General features: G+C 34.1%; 1 protein-coding gene across 2 annotated transcripts in view; it reads left to right on the top strand.

Moving 5' to 3' along the window:
• The first annotated feature begins 1,430 nt into the window (after positions 1-1,430).
• The window catches only part of dagla (diacylglycerol lipase, alpha), a 51,088-nt gene continuing 32,202 nt past the window's right edge, over positions 1,431-20,316 (top strand). For both annotated transcript variants that reach the window (XM_058077474.1, XM_058077473.1), the window contains exons 1-4: positions 1,431-2,036; positions 17,431-17,532; positions 17,597-17,808; positions 19,207-19,308. In XM_058077474.1, the coding sequence (XP_057933457.1) occupies positions 17,438-17,532; positions 17,597-17,808; positions 19,207-19,308 (409 nt within the window). In that variant the 5' untranslated portion in view covers positions 1,431-2,036; positions 17,431-17,437. The remainder of the gene's footprint in view (positions 2,037-17,430; positions 17,533-17,596; positions 17,809-19,206; positions 19,309-20,316) is intronic.

Here is a 20,316-nt window from a genome sequence, read left to right as displayed (position 1 = left end):
TAAATGTCCTCCCTGATTGTGGATTCAAACCCAGTCGCTAACGTCTGTCGTTTTTTTTGGCTTCACACCGCCTTGAATGGAACGAATGACGTTCGGCGGCCATTATTCGGCTTCGACGGTGAAGCGAGCTGGCAGGGATTGATCTCACTCAAGTTCTGTCATCTTTGGAGCGGCAGCCGACCTTTTGCTAGTCACCAGCGGCGGACGATACCGTTAACGTTGGTGTTGATTCGATACCAGGCGCATGAGGGGACAGCATAGCTGATGGAGATACAGTTACCGATACTGATACCGATATGTTTTATTTGAAAAAATTGAAAAATGTCAGGATTGTCAGTAAGTAAATAAAATGAAAAAAATATGAAAAGTGTTGTATTTATTTTTAATTATTATTATTTTTTAACAATTATTTTTTGTTATTGCATTGCATCTATATTTTTGTTTTATATATATTCTCTATATATAAATACAAAAATATATATTTTGTAAGTTCTATGTTTTTTTATTGTAAGTAAATAAACATAATTTGTCTTTACATTTGAGAAAAATATTGTAATTAATCAATAAATAATTGCATAATTTTTTAACGGTACAGCTACATTGTCCCCAAAACTTTTGCTGTTTTTTTTTAATAAGTAATTAAAAGAAATTAATAATTATCAACATTTCCATCTTTTCCCTTTGTATTGTATTTGTTGTAATTATTAAATAAATTAATGAATTAATGCAAAAATAATTGCAATTTTTGTTTACATTATATGTATATTTTCCCAACAAGTAAATCAAATAAAAATATAATTATTCAAAAATATTTTAACCTTTTCTCTTTGGATTGTATTTGTTCTAATTAAGAAATAAATTAATGAATTAATGCAAAAATAATTGCATTGTTTGTTTATATTATATCTATATTTTCCCAACAAGTAAATCAAATAAAAATATAATTATTCAAAATATTTTAACCTTTTCTCTTTGGTTTGTATTTGTTTTAATTAAGAAATAAATTAATGAATTAATGCAAAAATAATTGCATTGTTTGTTTACATTATATCTATATTTTCCCAACAAGTAAATCAAATAAAAATATAATTATTCAAAATATTTTAACCTTTTTTCTTTGAATTGTATTTGTTTTAATTTATGAAAAATAATTAAATGAATTTATTGTTTACATTGTAGCTATATTTCCATTTTTTATATTATATTTCTATTTTTTCTTAATTTTATTTGTACAACATGCTGCCAATAATTAATCTGTGAATAGTTCAAGAATAAAACAACAAGTTTATGAAAATAAAAGCAGACGAGAACTGGAAAATATCATTCTCATCACACTTGTATCGATCCGATTCCTCCACTACGCCAGATATCGACACCATCTTCACTTGTATCGATCCGCCCAACCCCTCACAAACCACCAGTGGCGCCCTTCCTCCGCAATAAGCGAGTCAGGTATGCGCCATCACAACGCGGTACGTGATATGCGCAGTGGAACGCGGAAGGGGGGTTGCTTCTTGCTCCGTAATTCGTAGATATGTACCGGGGAGGTGGGCCGGTTCTCCGGTTCTCCCCGTGTTTTCCTTGCCGAGATTCGGGAGTTGTCCGGCGGCTGGTGCTCTCGTACACGCCGCTGACTTCAATGTGGACGCGGGCAAGCTAGTCGAGGACCCTGCTTGTGCTTGTGGATTTTTTTTTTCTTCTTCTTCCCTTTCTTTTCAGTGGCATTGAAAAAGACACAGAAGGAGCCTCCACAGCCGAAGACGTGTTGCTCTTTCAACGGTTTGATTACCATGACACGCAGCAACCACTTCTCCATCTGATTAGCCCATTCATTCTTTAGCGGTTCGGCTGTCTTAACAAAAAAAATAACAATACAAATCTAACGGCGACGCGTTCACGGACTCGTCCCCTGCATCTTTCTTGAGTCGGGAGAACGAGGCTGACGAAGCGGTTCTCCAGTCCAGGTGGTGGGGGGGATATGGGCGAGGAAAGGGAACCGATGCAGTGGTTCGAGTCACGGCAGCGTCAAAACACAGGTGAGGCATCCCGATCTCGGATCAATTGACACATTCGGGGTTTGGGTATCGGACATGCATGGTTATTGATTGGGTGGGCACGTTTGTAGGCCACATCCCACCCCATCAAGGCCTGCACGATGACACCCTGAGCAGTTGTTGTCAGTAATGTACACAGAAGATACTTGCTTGTGTTCGAGACTTGTTGTTTTTTTTATTGAAACACGCGGTGTGTTCACTTGTCAATTTGTGGTCCGGTTAAAACTATTACTGCATTAAAAAAAAAATACATGAACTTAAAATGTTACTAACAAACACTTGCTGGTCAGGGGGTAGGTTCTGTGAGGTTCCATCGGCGATATCGTCGTAGCGACGTTCCGCAGTGGTCATTTTAGACATTGTGTTCTTAGCGACATAAATATGGAACCTAGCCAAAAAAAAGATATTAGACGCCCGTCTTTCATCAGGAAAAAAAAAAGGTTTGTTTCTACCGTTTTCCGTTCTATAGTAATTAGCACACAAGTTTCAGGAAAATATTAGTTCCCGACTAAAAAAAAAAAATCACAAGTATACCAAAATAAACGACGCAAAACAAGGGGGAAAAAGTTTCTTTATACCGTTTTCCGTTCTGGAGTAATTAGCACAAAGGTAAGTTTCAGGAAAATATTAGTTCCCGACTAAAAATGTTTTTTTCACAAGTATACCAAAATAAACGACGCAAAACAAGGGGGAAAAAGTTTCTTTATACCGTTTTCCGTTCTGTAGTAATTAGCACAAAGGTAAGTTTCAGGAAAATATTAGTTCCCGACTAAAATTTTTTTTCTCACAAGTATACCAAAATAAACGACGCAAAACAAGGGGGAAAAAAGTTCATTTCTACCGTTTTCCGTTCTGTAGTAATTAGCACACAGGTAAGTTTCAGGAAAATATTAGTTCCCGACTAAAAAAAAAAAAATTCAAAAAATTTTCACAAATATACCAAAATAAACGACGCAAAACAAGGGGGAAAAAAGTTTATTTCTACAGTTTTCCATTCTGTAGTAATTAGCACACAGGTAAGTTTCAGGAAAATATTAGTTCCCGACTAAAAAAAAAAGAAAATTCAAAAAATTTTCACAAGTATACCAAAATAAACGACGCAAAACAAGGGTGAAAAAAGTTTCTTTCTACCGTTTTCCGTTCTGTAGTAATTAGCACATAGGTAAGTTTCAGGAAAATATTAGTTCCTGACTAAAAAAAATTTCAAAAAATTTTCACAAGCGGGCCGTGTGTTTTAAACTTTCATATCAAGGCGGGGGCCTCAAACTAGTGTCCTGCGGGCCACATTTGGCACGCGGGCCGTGTGTTTGAGACCCCTGCCATACAGCATCCATATCAAACTTGCGCAGGCCGCACTAACATTAAACTTTCATATCAAGGCGGGGCCTCAAACTAGTGTCCTGCGGGCCACATTTGGCCCGCGGGCCGCGTGTTTCAGACCCCTGCCATACAGCATCCATATCAAACTTGCGCGGGCGCAGTAACATTAAACTTTCATATCAAGGCGGGGGCCTCAAACTAGTGTCCTGCGGGCCACATTTGGCCCGCGGGCCGTGTGTTTGAGACCCCTGCCATACAGCATCCATATCAAACTTGCGCGGGCGGCACTAACATTAAACTTTCATATCAAGGCGGGGGCCTCAAACTTTTGTCATACGGGCCACATTTGGCCCGCGGGCCGCGTGTTTGAGACCCCTGGTCTAGTGTGTTTGCTGTCATTGTGGGACAACAAGTCACCGAATTAAAGGGAAGACAAACAACACGGAACAATTGTGAAACCTTCACTGTTACACACAAAAGTGGTACGTTACTAAACACCTGATTGTGTTAGCTTGTTTCTGAGTGCAACAGTGAAACATTTGTTTAGCATCCAAACGTTTATTTTAAACACTTAGTGTTTGTGAACGTGCTATTCAGGATTGGGAACCGCAGACAAGACGACACACATCATATAGTAGTTGATGTTTATGTTCATAATAGACTGAAGCTTATTGTTTCAGTTTATGAAATATTAAGAGGGAAAAAAACTACTGAGAAATGTTTGTAATTTTATGAGAATAAATGTATTATTATTTTGTTTATTATGAGAAACAAATAGGGTTCACATTTTTGGAAAGTTAGCTTGGAGTTATGAAGTTATAATATTATGGGAACAAAGTCAAAATATTACGGGACTGAAGTCATAATACTACGAGAAGAAAATTTCCCAAAAAAAGAAAGAAAATATTTGGAGAATTTAAAAATTAGCAGCAAAAATTAAAAAAGCTGCAAAATTCAAAATATTTACAGAAAAAAAAGAAAACAGTCGCAGCAGTTTTAGGAGAATAAATTTGTAATATGAGGAAAAATAAGACAAAATATGGAATTTTTATTTTATACTTATGAAAAACAAAGAAAACTAAAGTTGTCAAAATATTATTGGTATAAATTCATAAAATCCCGAAAAGAAAATCTGCAAAGACTAGTGCAGAATAATTGCATTTGCATTATTTCCTATGAGGAAAAAGTTGCTTTGGTTAGAGTCTGTTTTGGTTTGAGTCGGACCTTCTGGAACGAATGAATGATGCTAACCAAGGTGATGGTCAGTGTTAAGTGATGGTTTTGTGTATGCTCCCCCCCCCTTCCATTTTTTTCCATTTGAAATTATTTTTGCATATTTTTCTGCATATATAAAACATTTTCATTATTTCCTATGAGGAAAAAGTTGCTTTGGTTTGAGTCCGTTTTGGTTTGAGTCGAACAAATGAATAATACTAACCAAGGTGATGGTCACTGTATATATGGTCAGTGTTAAGTGATGGTTTTGTGTATGCCCCCCCCCCCCCCCCCCGCACCCCCCAACCATTTTTTTTCCATTTGGAATTATTTTTGCATATTTTTCTGCATATATAAAACCATAATTATTGTTTATAAAATGTGTTTTGTGTTAACATTTTTGGGTGCCTGGTGCAGATGAATTGCATTTTCATTATTTCCTATGAGGAAAAAGTTGCTTTGGTTAGAGTCCGTTTTGGTTTGAGTCGAACAAATGAATGATGCTAACCAAGGTGATGGTCACTGTATATATGGTCAGTGTTAAGTGATGGTTTTGTGTATGCCCCCCCGCCATCCATTTTTTTCCATTTGGAATTATTTTTTTCATATTTTTCTGCATATATAAAACCATAATTATTGTTTATAAAAATGTGTTTTCTGTTAACATTTTTGGGTGCCTGGTGCAGATGAATTGCATTTTCATTATTTCCTATGAGGAAAAAGTTGCTTTGGTTAGAGTCCGTTTTGGTTTGAGTCGAACAAATGAATGATGCTAACCAAGGTGATGGTCACTGTATATATGGTCAGTGTTAAGTGATGATTTTGTGTATGCACCCCCCCCCCCCCGCACCCCCCATCCATTTTTTTACATTTGGAATTATTTTTGCATATTTTTCTGCATATATAAAACCATAATTATTGTTTATAAAATGTGTTTTGTGTTAACATTTTTGGGTGCCTGGTGCAGATGAATTGCATTTTCATTATTTCCTATGAGGAAAAAGTTGCTTTGGTTAGAGTCCGTTTTGGTTTGAGTCGAACAAATGAATAATACTAACCAAGGTGATGGTCACTGTATATATGGTCAGTGTTAAGTGATGGTTTTGTGTATGCCCCCCCCCCCCCCTGCACCTCCCCCATCCATTTTTTTTCCATTTGGAATTATTTTTGCATATTTTTCTGCATATATAAAACCATAATTATTGTTTATAAAATGTGTTTTGTGTTAACATTTTCGGGTGCCTGGTGCAGATGAATTGCATTTTCATTATTTCCTATGAGGAAAAAGTTGCTTTGGTTAGAGTCCGTTTTGGTTTGAGTCGAACAAATGAATGATGCTAACCAAGGTTCCACTGCACACTGCGCAAAAACGGTCCCGTGAGCGAGGAAACGAAAAATGGAAATTAATCCCCCATCCTCAAGTTCTGTCGCCCGTTTATGATGTCATCAGCCGTTGACTCTGAAGAAGCATTTTCATCTGGAAGATCATCTTTGGACCATTGAGGTGAAATTGGGTAAATTTGGGAACCACTGTACGCTTTGTGTCACGGTGCTGTTGATGATGATGACTTTTTCCAGTATTTAACCAGATAGTTTTGTGGTCGTCAAAACTGCAGACAGGGTTGGCAGCTCACCATCTCGTATACACAAACAGGCACAGGCTGAAACACGAGAAAACCAGAGAGGAAGGAGGTGAAAAGGATTGAGTGGGTTGGCGGTGGGAGAAAAAGATGGAGAAAGAGGCAGAGGGAGAGTAGGAGTGAGTGGCACATGGCTTTTGGTCTAAAAAAAGATGAGCAGTGGTAAACCAAAACCAAAATCTGGCTTTGTTAGATAAGAAAAGAGGAAGGGGACCGGCCGGGAAGGCGAGAGGAGAAAATGTAGGTTTCCTCCGTCCGTACCCAAAATGGTGCAGATGCCCTCGCTGGTTTCCATGCTCACAAATGTCCTCTAAAATATGAATAGTGAATGAGTGTGTGGGTAGGAAAGGAGAAGGAGAGAGCATAAGGGTGGGGAGACGGAAGAATGGGAGGAGGGTGGACCGTAGAAAGGATGGACGGCTTCCTGCTGACTTGTGACGTTCCTTCCGTCATTCCGAATTGCGGGTCTCGGACCGTTGACGTATTTACCAGTTATTTCTATGTTGGGGGGAAAAATAGTGACATTTTGAAAATAAAGTTTTATATTTATTAAATTATTTTATTATTTATTATAACATTATTATTTATTTTAATAAAATTTCCGATAATTTTCTCGTTATTATTCTCGTAATATTGCAATTTTTTTCTTGGAAAATTCTGACTTTATGCGCCATAAATGTATGTTTTTTTTTTGTTGTAAATTGATGACTTTATTCTCGTAACATTGAATTCTTTTATTTGGAAAATTCAGACTTTATGCTCCATAAATTTATGTTTTTTTTTTCTTGTAAATTGATTACTTTATTCTCGTAATATTACAATTTTTTCTTGGAAAATTCAGACTTTATGCTCCATAAAGTTATGTTTTTTTTTCTTGTAAATTGATGACTTTGTTTTCGTAATGTTACAATTTTTTTCTTGGAAAATTCTGACTTTATGCTCAATAAATTTATGTTTTTTTTTCTTGTAAATTAATGACTTTATTCTCGTAATATTACAATTTTTTTCTTGGAAAATTCAGACTTTATGCTCCATAAATGTATGTTTTTTTGTTGTGAATGAATGACTTTTTTCTCATAATATTAAAAAGAAATTCTTGGAAAAATCTGACTTTATGCTCCATAAATTTATGTTTTTTTTCTTGTAAATTGATTGACTTTATTCTCGTAATATTACAATTTGTTTCTTGGAAAAATCTGACTTTATGCTCCATAAATTTATGTTTTTTTTCCTTGTAAATTGATGACTTTAATCTCGTAATATTACAATTTTTTTTTTTTGAAAATTCAGACTTTATGCTCCATAAATTTATGTTTTTTTGTTGTACATGAATGACTTTTTTTCTCATAATATAAAAAAAACTTCTTGGAAAAATCTGACTTTATGCTCCATAAATTTATGATTTTTTCTTGTAAATTGATGACTTTTTTCTCGTAATATTAATAAAACATTCTTGGAAAAATCTGACTTTATGCTCCATAAATTTATGTTTTTTTTCTTCTAAATTGATGACTTTTTTCTCATAATATTAAACAAAAATTATTGGAAAAATCTGACTTTATGCTGCATAAATTTACGTTTTTTTTTTCTTCTAAATTGATGACTTTTTTCTCATAATATTAAAAAAAAATTATTGGAAAAATCTGACTTTATGCTGCATAAATTTATATTTTTTTTCTTGTAAATTGATGACTTTATTCTCCTTATATTACAATTTTGTTGTTGGAAAATTCTGACTTTATGCTCCATAAATGTTTTTTTTCTTGTAAATTTATGACTTCATTCTCGTAATATTAATTTTTTTTTCTTGGAAAATTCAGATTTTATACTTTATAAATTTATGTTTTTTTTCTTGTAAATTGATTACTTTTTTCATGTAAATTTACAACTTACATGAAAAAGTTAACCATGGCGACCATCTTGCTGTGTCGTCAACACTTGCTCTCCACATTCTTTATGACCTCAGCACATGCATGCAGTATGTGGACGTATGGATACGCCACACTTCATAATAAGAACATCATAGCAACAGTAAAACGTAGCGGTGGTAGTGTGATGGTCTGGGGTTTGTATTAGTGTAAATGCGTGAATCCCTTGAAGGCTTCCATATGTAGCATTTGCTACACACTCAATCACAATGTTGTTGTTCTATGCAGAAAGGTCTACAAAGGCCTGCAACAGTAGCGGCATCATTCATCACTGCTGTGTTTGCTTTTCTCTGTCATTACCGATAAAGGTTTTTCAAAACTGTTTGTTTTCAAACCTGTCGGTAAGGACTGTTGAGAGTGTCCGTGTTTGCAAGACGCACACAATGTGGAATGGAAGGAGCTTCCACGGCCGCTGTGCCAGCGTTCGGCTCGGCTCGGCTTGTAAATTGATGACTTTATTTTCGTAATATTACATTTTTTTTCTTTGAAAATTCTGACTTTATGCTCCATAAATTTATGTTTTTTTCTTGTAAATTGATGACTTTATTCTCGTAATAGTACCATTTTTTTCTTTGAAAATTTGGACTTTATGCTCCATAAATTTATGTTTTTTTTCTTGTAAATTGATGACTTTATTCTCGTAATATTACCTTATTTTCTTATAAAATTCAGACTTTATGCTCCATAAATTTATGTTTTTTTTCTTGTAAATTGATGACTTTTTTCTCGTAATATTATTTTTTTTTTCTTGGAAAAATCTGACTTTATGCTCCATAAATTTATGTTGGGTTTTTTTGTAAATTGATGACTTCATTCTCGTAATATAATATTTTTTTCTTGGAAAATTCAGACTTTATGCTCCATAAATTTGTGGGGTTTTTTTTGGTAAATTGATGACTTTTTTCTCGTAATATTAATTTTTTTTTTCTTGGAAAATTCTGACTTTATGCTCCATGAATTTGTTTTTTTTCTTGGAAAATCCGACTTTATGGTCTATAAATTTATGTTTTTTTTCTTGTAAATTGATGACTTTATTCTCGTAATATTACATTTTTTTTCTTGGAAAATTCTGACTTTATGCTCCATAAATTAGTTTTTTTTTCTTGTAAATTGATGACTTTATTCTTGTAATATTACAATTTTTTTCTCTGAAAATTCTGACTTTATGCTCCATAAATCTATGTTTTGTTTCTTGTAAATTGATGACTTTATTCTTGTAATATCAAAGTTTTTTTCTTTGAAAATTCTGACTTTATGCTCCATAAATTTGTTTTTTTTTCTTGTAAATTGATGACTTTATTCTCGTAATATTACAATTTTTTTCTTTGAAAATTCTGACTCTATGCACCATAAATTTGTTTTCTTTTTTTTCTTGTAAATTGATGACTTTATTCTCGTAATATTACAATTTTTTTTCTTGGAAAATTCTGACTTCTGGATGAACATGCAAACTCCACACAGAGATGGCCGAGGGTGGAATTGAACCCTGGTCTCCTAGCTGTCAGGTCTGCTCGCTAACCACTCGAACGCCGTCCAGCCCCGCTAAGAACTATCATGTTTTTGTTTTTTTTTATTGGATGAAGTCCGTGTCTGGCATTTCAGATGCTGTGAAGCGTCCCGCTAATGACGGACTGGGAGGCCTGTCATTGTTGTTACATCATTGTTGTCGGGGGTCACGTGGGTACGGGTCGGGGCCCGGCACACAGCTGTACTACTGTGTGGCCCACAAAGGCACTGCTCACGTGCACACGGGGATGTGCACGTATGTCTTTTCATAAAATGTATGCTCTTTGCATCCATAAGGACTCGACTTTTATGTACCCCCCGTCATACGTACATAGTAGTAGTAGTAGTTAATAGTACTAATAGAAGTCTAATTGATAGACCACAAGGAGGATCAGTGAAGTACATGAAGTACAATTCATTATTTTGAATATTTTTGTAGTTAAAGGATATAAAACCTGTCTAAAGACTTTTTTTCAATATGTTTTGGAACATTGAGAGCCCTCTAAACATAACGTAACACCCCTATAATCACCTTCATACTGGCATTATGGACTATAGTGGACATAATAAGAGAAAATATAACATAAGACATAAACAAGGTATATATAGTCGTTGTGTGTGTTGCTGTAAATGTGTTCCAATGGTGGACAGGAATTATTTTATTTTTTTTGGGTCTCACAGTCTCCCTCGTTTATCACTGTTAATTGGTTCCGGACCCAACCACTATAAATGAATGGATTCAATGTTAACAAATGAAATATTTTTTGTATTTAAAGAATAGAAAACCTGTTTATAACTTTCTAAAATGTATTTTTTTTATTTTTTATTTTTTATTTTTTTTAAAGGAGAAAGAAGACACAAATTTACCACTTCCACACAGAATAGGAGGAGAATTTTTTTTCCCCCTCTCCTTATCCACACATTACTGCTTTTTTTTGGTCTCACAGTCTCCCTCGTTTATCGCTGTTAATTGGTTCCGGACCCAACCACTATAAATGAATGGATTCAGTGTTAACGAATGAAATATTTTTTTGTAGTTAAAGCATAGAAAACCTGTTTATAACTTTCTAAAATGTATATATTTTTTTTATTTTTTATTTTTTTTATTTTTTTTTTATTTTTTATTTTTTATTTTTTATTTTTTATTTTTTATTTTTTATTTTTTATTTTTTATTTTTTATTTTTTATTTTTTATTTTTTATTTTTTATTTTTTATTTTTTATTTTTTATTTTTTATTTTTTATTTTTTATTTAAAGGAGAAAGAAGACACAAATTTACCACTTCCACACAGAATAGGAGGAGAATTTTTTTTCCCCCTCTCCTTATCCACACATTACTGCTTTTTTTTGGTCTCACAGTCTCCCTTGTTTATCGCTGTTAATTGGTTCCGGACCCAACCACTATAAATGAATGGATTCAATGTTAACGAATGAAATATTTTTTGTAGTTAAAGCATAGAAAACCTGTTTATAACTTTCTAAAATGTATTTTTTTTTATTTTTTATTTTTTATTTTTTATTTTTTATTTTTTATTTTTTATTTTTTATTTTTTATTTTTTATTTTTTATGAGAAAGAAGACACAAATTTACCACTTCCACACAGAATAGGAGGAGAATTTTTTTTCCCCCTCTCCTCACTATCACTATCACTAGCATTTCAATATGTTTTGACTATAATACACCATAAGCGCTCATGTGCGTTTTTAAGGCGAGTATCGGCCGATATGGATCGGTACCTGCAACCACCCCTACCACGATATAGTTAGGGAGTGCTATTGGAATGCGGATATAGCGAGGAATGTCTTAAAGCTATTAGCGTAGCAGGAATACTTGAAGCTAACATACTTTGCTGTGCTTAGAGTTGTAAAACGTGTCGTAAATGAAATAACCAAGGACTTGGATGAAGGTCATCTTTTATTACACTTCATTAGCATCCAGCGCTAAGCGTATACGTTTTAGCCTCTGTCTTTTACAATGGAATTCAATGTACTCGGAAGGATGCATTTGTTTGCATTTCATCGGACCGGCACCGTAAAATCAGGAGCGTTTGGACGATGCGTTCAAAGTACGGCAGATGATCGCAAGCCGTGATAAAAGCACTTTAGTCACATTAGTCATCTCTTATTTGTCTGCACAGCAGAAACACAAGTCGCTTGTAGCGGATCTGTTCCGAGGAAATACTGGAATTTTGTGTTTTGACACGTTCCCGCTGAGTGTTAAGTAGGTGGTGTTGTAAATAACTAAGTCACAGTCCTTTTTCTCTCTGCATTTGTTTTGCTTTAAGTATTCAGGCCCCCACTAAAAGTTGGACCCGAAGTAAGACAGCAATGGAAATAGTTTTTTGGCTTTCTGTGGTTAAACCAAAAAAAACATCCTAACCAAGGCTACACTGCATTTCTAATGGGGAAAACACATTTGGTTAGCATCTGTTTTGGTTAGAGTCGGACATTCTGGAAGGAATTAATGATGATAACCAAGGTTCCGCTGTATATTGTCGCACACATACTGCAAACAGCTATTTTTGACATTTTAATCGCATGATTAATTTATCTGTTTTGGTTAGAGTCGGACATTCTGGAAGGATTTAATGATGCTAACCAAGGTTCCACTGTATATTGTCGCACACATACTGCAAACAGCTATTTTTGACATTTTAATCGCATGATTAATTTATCTGTCTTGGTTAGAGTCGGATATTCTGGAAGGAATTAATGATGCTAACCAAGGTTCCGCTGTATTGTTGCACACATACTGCAAACAGTATGTTTTGCTTTAAGTATTCAGGCCCCCACTAAGAGTTGGACCCGAAGTAAGACAGCAATGGAAATAGTTTTTTTGGTTTTCTGTGGTTAAACCAAAAAAAAACATCCTAACCAAGGCTACACTGCATTTCTAATGGGGAAAACACATTTGGTTAGCATCTGTTTTGGTTAGAGTCGGACATTCTGGAAGGAATTAATGATGATAACCAAGGTTCCGCTGTATATTGTCGCACACATACTGCAAACAGCTATTTTTGACATTTTAATCGCATGATTAATTTATCTGTTTTGGTTAGAGTCGGACATTCTGGAAGGATTTAATGATGCTAACCAAGGTTCCACTGTATATTGTCGCACACATACTGCAAACAGCTATTTTTGACATTTTAATCGCATGATTAATTTATCTGTCTTGGTTAGAGTCGGATATTCTGGAAGGAATTAATGATGCTAACCAAGGTTCCGCTGTATTGTTGCACACATACTGCAAACAGTATGTTTTGCTTTAAGTATTCAGGCCCCCACTAAGAGTTGGACCCGAAGTAAGACAGCAATGGAAATAGTTTTTTTGGTTTTCTGTGGTTAAACCAAAAAAAAACATCCTAACCAAGGCTACACTGCATTTCTAATGGGGAAAACACATTTGGTTAGCATCTGTTTTGGTTAGAGTCGGACATTCTGGAAGGATTTAATGATGCTAACCAAGGTTCCACTGTATATTGTCGCACACATACTGCAAACAGCTATTTTTGACATTTTAATCGCATGATTAATTTATCTGTCTTGGTTAGAGTCGGACATTCTGGAAGGAATTAATGATGCTAACCAAGGTTCCACTGTATATTGTTGCACACATACTGCAAACAGCTATTTTTGACACTTTAATCGCATGATTAATTTATCTGTCTTGGTTAGAGTTGGATATTCTGGAAGGAATTAATGATGCTAACCAAGGTTCCACTGTATATTGTCGCACACATACTGCAAACAGCTATTTTTGACATTTTAATCGCATGATTAATTTATCTGTCTTGGTTAGAGTCGGACATTCTGGAAGGAATGAATGATGATAACCAAGGTTCCGCTGTATATTGTTGCACACATACTGCAAACAGCTATTTTTGACATTTTAATCGCATGATTAATTTATCTGTTTTGGTTAGAGTCGGACATTCTGGAAGGAATTAATAATGTTAACCAAGGTTCCACTGTATATTGTTGCACACATACTGCAGTGTCAATCAAGTGGAACCAGACCAGATAGTGGAGCAGCTATTTTTGACGTTTTAATCGATGATTAATTTATCTGTCTTGGTTAGAGTCGGACATTCTGGAAGGAATTAATGATGCTAACCAAGGTTCCACTGTATTTTGTTGCACACATACTGCAGTGTCAATCAAGTGGAACCAGACCAGACAGTGGAGCAGCTATTTTTGACGTTTTAATCACACGATTAATTTATCTGGTTTGGTTAGAGTCGGACATTCTGGAAGAAATTAATGCAAACCAAGGTTTCACTGTATATTGTTGCACACGTACTGCAGTGTCAATCAAGTGGAACCAGACCAGACAGTGGAGCAGCTATTTTTGACATTTTAATCGATGATTAATTTATTTGTCTTGGTTAGAGTCGGACATTCTGGAAGGAATTAATAATGTTAACCAAGGTTCCACTGTATATTGTTGCACACATACTGCAGTGTCAATCAAGTGGAACCAGACCAGACAGTGGAGCAGCTATTTTTGACGTTTTAATCGATGATTAATTTATCTGTCTTGGTTAGAGTCGGACATTCTGGAAGGAATTAATGATGCTAACCAAGGTTCCACTGTATTTTGTTGCACATTTACTGCAGTGTTAATCAAGTGAAACCAGACAGACAGTGATGCAGCTATCTTTTGACGTTTTAATTGCATGATTAATATATCTGTTTTGGTTAGAGTCGGACATTCTGGATGGAATTAATGCTATCCAAGGTTCCACTGTATATTGTTGCACACATACTGCAGTGTCAATCAAGTGGAACCAGACCAGACAGTGGAGCAGCTATTTTTGACGTTTTAATTGCATGACTAATTTATCTGTTTTGGTTAGAGTTGGACATTTTGGAAGGAATTGATTATGCTAACCAAGGTTCCACAGTATATTGTTGCACATTTACTGCAGTGTCAATCAAGTGGAACCAGACCAGACAGTGATGTAGTAGCTATCTTTTGATCTTTTGACGTTTTAATCGCATGATTAATTTATCTGTTTTGGTTAGAGTCGGACATTTTGGAAAGAATTAATGATGCTAACCAAGGTTCCACTGTATATTGTTGCACACATACTGCAGTGTCAATCAGGTGGGACCAGACCAGACAGTGGAGCAGCTATTTTTGACGTTTTAATCGCATGAATAATTTATCTGTTTTGGTTAGAGTCGGACATTCCGGAAGGAATTAATGATGCTAACCAAGGTTCCACTGTATATTGTTGCACATGTACTGCAGTGTCAATCAAGTGGAACCAGACCAGACAGTGGAACAGCTATTTTTGATGTTTTAATTGCATGATTAATTTATCTGTTTTGGTTAGAGTCGGACATTCTGGAAGGAATTAATGCTAACCAAGGTTCCACTGTATTTTGTTGCACATTTACTGCTGTGTCAATCAAGTGGAACCAGACCAGACAGTGATGCAGCTATTTTTTGATCTTTTGACGTTTTAATCGATGATTAATTTATCTGTTTTGGTTAGAGTCGGACATTCTGTAAGGAATTAATGATGCTAACCAAGGTTCCACTGTATATTGTTGCACACATACTGCAGTGTCAATCAGGTGGGACTAGACCAGACAGTGGAGCAGCTATTTTTGACGTTTTAATCGATGATTAATTTATCTGTCTTGGTTAGAGTCGGACATTCAGGAAGGAATTAATAATGTTAACCAAGGTTCCACTGTATATTGTTGCACACATACTGCAGTGTCAATCAAGTGGAACCAGACCAGACAGTGATGCAGCTATCTTTTGACGTTTTAATCGCATGATTAATTTATGGATGCCTGACGCAGAAGGGAGGTGTTTAATAACCGCAATGACGGAGCTGTTTAAGGTCGGCGCAAGGAGAATCCTTGGCCGAATCAACCAATAACAGAGTCCTGTCCTTTCCAGCCGTGCCATCACAAATCAAAGCAGGTTTTCTTTCAGTTCTCCACTAAGTAGAACGTTCCTCTAGAGCCTGTCTTGTGCTTTTTCTCATTATCTTCTTCTTCTTTTTACAATTTAGACTAATCAGGCTGACTAATCGTGCTGTGCTGAGCCTTGTGGAATCTTCCATCTCTTATTTGTTGCCATTTATCCCCTGTCCATGAAGTTAGCATCCATTAATTCCAATCCAATCCACTTTATTTATATAGCACGTTTTATAAACAGAGTTTCCAGTAAAATAAAAAGTAAAAATAAAATACAATAAATAAACTGTACAAATTGAATTTAATCCAAAACTAAAAAATCAAAAAAATAAATAAAATAGTAAAATAGATATTAAAATATTAAAAACAAGAAGCAAAGCAATAAAATTACAAATTATTATTTATAATTATTTATTATTATTATTAGTTATTATCCTATTGTTAGCAAAAAACAAGCATATTTAACTCAATCAATACCAAAGATGTAGTTACCCATTTTTATGAACCAGAACGCCTGATACCAACAACGTATTTCTGCATTTTTTTTCTTTTTTTAGTTGGGAGCTGATATTTTCCTGAAACTTACCCATGTTTTTCTGCGGATTATTAGATAACGGAAAAAGGAAGAAACTAAACACTCCTCATGTTCTGTTATGTCTGTCTGATTGATTAGTATGACTATATATGACTATATATCAGTTCATGTGACTATAGGGGTGTTATTTACTGTCTAGAGTGCTCTAATTAAGATAAACCCCATATTTAGAAGGGCGTAAACAGGTTTTCTATGCTCTAACTACCAGTAAAGCATTTTTCTTGTTATTTTTATTTTTATTTTTATTTTTATTTTTATTTTTATTTTTATTTTTATTTTTATTTTTATTTTTATTTTTATTTTTATTTTTATTTTTATTTTTATTTTTATTTTTATTTTTATTTTTATTTTTATTTTTATTTTTATTTAAAATTGGGAATGAAAAATGATTTAATGTCGGTCACTCGTCGTCAACAATTGTTTGGCGAGACACACAAGCACCAGACTTGATCGCCGGAACAACAGGCTTTTATTGCAGGTTTGAATGATCTCGCAGCAGGCACAATAACATAATAATCATAATAATAATCATAATAATAATAATAGTAAACTTAATTTTTTCTAAATTAAATGACAAATATGCAAGAATAATGTTGTAAATTTACCAGAAAAAGTAGTAAATTTAGTCAAATAAATTCGTGAAAATCATACATTTAATGTGAATAAATAAATTTACATTTATGACTTTATTCTCATAAATTCACAACAATAAAGTCATTTAATTTTACAGTTTTGTATTTACTTAGAAATACTTAGAAAGCAACTAGCGGGCCGGATTCAAACGCTTAGTGGGCCGCATGTGGCCCCCGGGCCGTAGTTTGCCCACCACTGACCTTGACAGATGTGCACACTGATTTTTAGCAGCGGTGCCAACCACAAAACTGCGATCATTTATGAATTAATTTTTAAATTAATTTAATTTTTTTTTTCAAAAGAATTTCGAAAAAAACACGATTTAGTTAAATATGATTAATCAATATATAATCAATAACAACAATCAATAGCAACAGTGAATCAGGAAGGAAGCTTCATGTCAATAAAACAAAATACAAAATGATATTTTTACAGCCATGGATGAGGAATGGGAAAAAAAAATTCTCCTCATATTCAGTGTGGAAGTGGTAAATTTGTGTTTTCTTTTTTTAATAGATTTTAAGAGAAGTAATACTAGAAGTGATGTAGTGACCGCACGCCACCGATGCAGGAAATGATTTGTTGATGTTTCCCCACAGGGCAGTGATGCCTGGCATGGTGATGTTTCGGCGGCGCTGGTCAGTCGGCAGTGATGACCTGGTGCTGCCCGCCCTCTTCCTTTTCCTTTTACACTGCATCTGGTGAGTCTTACTTCCTGTGTTATCGTCGTTTCTCTCCACTTGTTGACGTTCCGCTGGTGTTCAGGTTGGTGGTTCTGTCCGTGGTTCTGTTCGGCCTCCCCTACGGTTCGGACCAGTCCTGTTCCATAACGCTGGTGGACCACGGACGCGGGTACCTGGGCATCTTGGTCAGCTGCCTGATCTGTGAGAGCGCCATCATGTGGTTGAGCATGAGAGGCAGCATTCTGTACACGCAGCCCAGGGAAGCTGTGCAGTATGTCATCTATATCCGCCTGGGTAAGACCACATTTTATGGTAATGGTAATGGTTGAATTTCATTTGAACATGCATCAGATTGCAATTGAATGCATCCCATAATCAGTTCCCAGTTCCACATGTCCAAAAGGAGTAGGAAGAAGCAAAGCTTATTAAATCCTACCCTTCCATCTGGTACTTTTATAATCAGTAACTGTTACATTTGTTCACTTCCTGCTTTCCATAATATAATTTAAGTTTCTTTTTTTTGTTTTTTTTTAATACAAATGTAATTTAATTTAATTTTATTTTATTTTATTTTATTTTATTTTATTTTATTTTATTTTATTTTATTTTATTTTATTTTATTTTATTTTATTTTATTTTATTTTATTTTATTTTATTTTATTTTTATTTTATTTTATTTTTATTTTATTTTATTTTTATTTTAATTTTATTACAATCACAAGGAGAACATGCAAACTCCACACAGAGATGGCCGAGAGTGGGATTGAACTCGGGTCTCCTAGCTGTGAGGTCTGCGTGCTAACCACTCGACTGCCGTGCAGCCTTATTATTATTATCATTATTATCATTATTATTATTATTATTATTATTATTATCATTATTATTATTATTATTATCATTATTATTATTATCATTATTATTGTCATTAATATTATTGGTATCACATTAGTATTAATAATAATAATAATAATCAGTAACTGTTGCATTTGTTCACTTCCTGCTTTCCATAATATAATTTAAGTTTCTTTTTTTGTTTTTTTAATACATTTATTTTTATTTTTAATTGGGAATGAAAAATGATTTAACGTTGGTCACTCGTCGTCAATAATTGTTTGGTGAGACACACAAGCACCAGACTTGATCCCCGGAACAACAGGCTTTTATTGCAGGTTTGAATGATCTCACAACAGGCACAATGACATAATAATAATAATAATAACAGTGTATTTTTTTCAAAAATAAATGACAAATATGCAAGAATAATGTTGTAAATTTACCAGAAAAAGTAGTAAATAAATGCGTGAAAATCATAAATTTCTAATAAAGTAATAAATTCATGTGAATGAATAAATTGACATTTAAATGCGTGTGTTGTTTGGCATTCACAGCATTGCTGATGTCATTTTATGATGTTGCTGTGGATCATTTCCGCGTTTGGAGCGTTTTTCCCTCGTTGGTTTTTCCACTTTGGGTACTTTTAAGTCCGATGTGTTAACACAAGGAAAGAGTGACACACACACACACACACACAAGGCTGGAAAAAAAAAAAAAGGAACCAACCTTTTTATTTTCCTCATGCTTTGCTTCTACGCGACTTCTACGCAAAGATTTCAACACTGCTTTTATTGATTGCGCAAGTATTGATTATTCTCCTCGCTCTAACGTTCCCTTCCTTCTTCTTTCTCACGGCAGCCATTCTGTTGGTTGAGCTGGTCTACGCCGTGGTGGGAATCGCCTGGCTCGTTCAGTATTACCAGCCATGCTCTGATGTCACTGCCAAGAACCTGGCTTTGGGTGAGTCCAACGGGGGTGGGGGGGGGGCTTCGAGTGGACTAGTAATGAGAGTGCTGAAATATCCTTAATGCTATTTATTTACTCTTTCTCTGCATGGTTTCAACTGATGATTACAATGGTACCGTTGTTTTCATGCAGGGGTGTCCAAAGTGCAGCCCCAGGGCTATTTTCAGCACATTGTAAAATGATCATTTAACAATTAAACTGAAAAAAACAGCAAAATTTGAAATATCTGCAGCAATTTTACAAAAATAAAGTCAAAAACCCAAGAAGAAAATGTTGTAACATGATGAGGGAAAAAATAACCTATTTTTAGTAACATGCTGTAAGTTGTAAATGTGGAAGAAAAAGTAGTGAAGAAATTGTAAATAAATATGTAAATAATAAATAAATAAATAATAAATAAATATAAAATATGTAAATAACGTTGTACATTTACAAGAGGTGTCAAGTTTTTTAGAAAATAAAATACAACTATAGAAGAATAATGTTGTAAATTTACAAGAAAAAAGTAGTAAATTTACTACAATAAAATCGTACATGTACAAGAAAAAAGTGTCATTTATTTAGAAAATAAATGACAAATATACAAGAATAATGTTGCAAATTTACTAGAATAAAATGACAAATAAAATAGAAAAAAAGACTAAATATTATAATCATAACTGTACGTAAAATTACAAGAATAAAGTAATAAATGAACATAAAAAAAGAAAATGAATCACAAATACACAAGAATAATGTTGTAAATGTACAAAAAAGTAGTAAATTTACTACAATAAAATCGTACATGTACAAAAAATAAATATACAAATATACAAGAATAATGTTGCAAATTTACTAGAATAAAAAGAAAAAGAAAATAGAAAAAAATGAGTAAATATCGTAATCGTAAATGTACGTAAAATTACAAGAATAAAGTAATAAATGAACATGAAAAAAAAGAAAATCAATCACAAATACACAAGAATAAAATCGTACATGTACAAGAAAAAATATCATTTATTT

Source organism: Doryrhamphus excisus, chromosome 7 (genome assembly GCF_030265055.1).
Source record: "Doryrhamphus excisus isolate RoL2022-K1 chromosome 7, RoL_Dexc_1.0, whole genome shotgun sequence".
Lineage (NCBI taxonomy): Eukaryota > Metazoa > Chordata > Actinopteri > Syngnathiformes > Syngnathidae > Doryrhamphus > Doryrhamphus excisus.
Note: the sequence above shows the minus strand (reverse complement) of the source record. Positions and strands in the feature narration are given on the sequence as shown.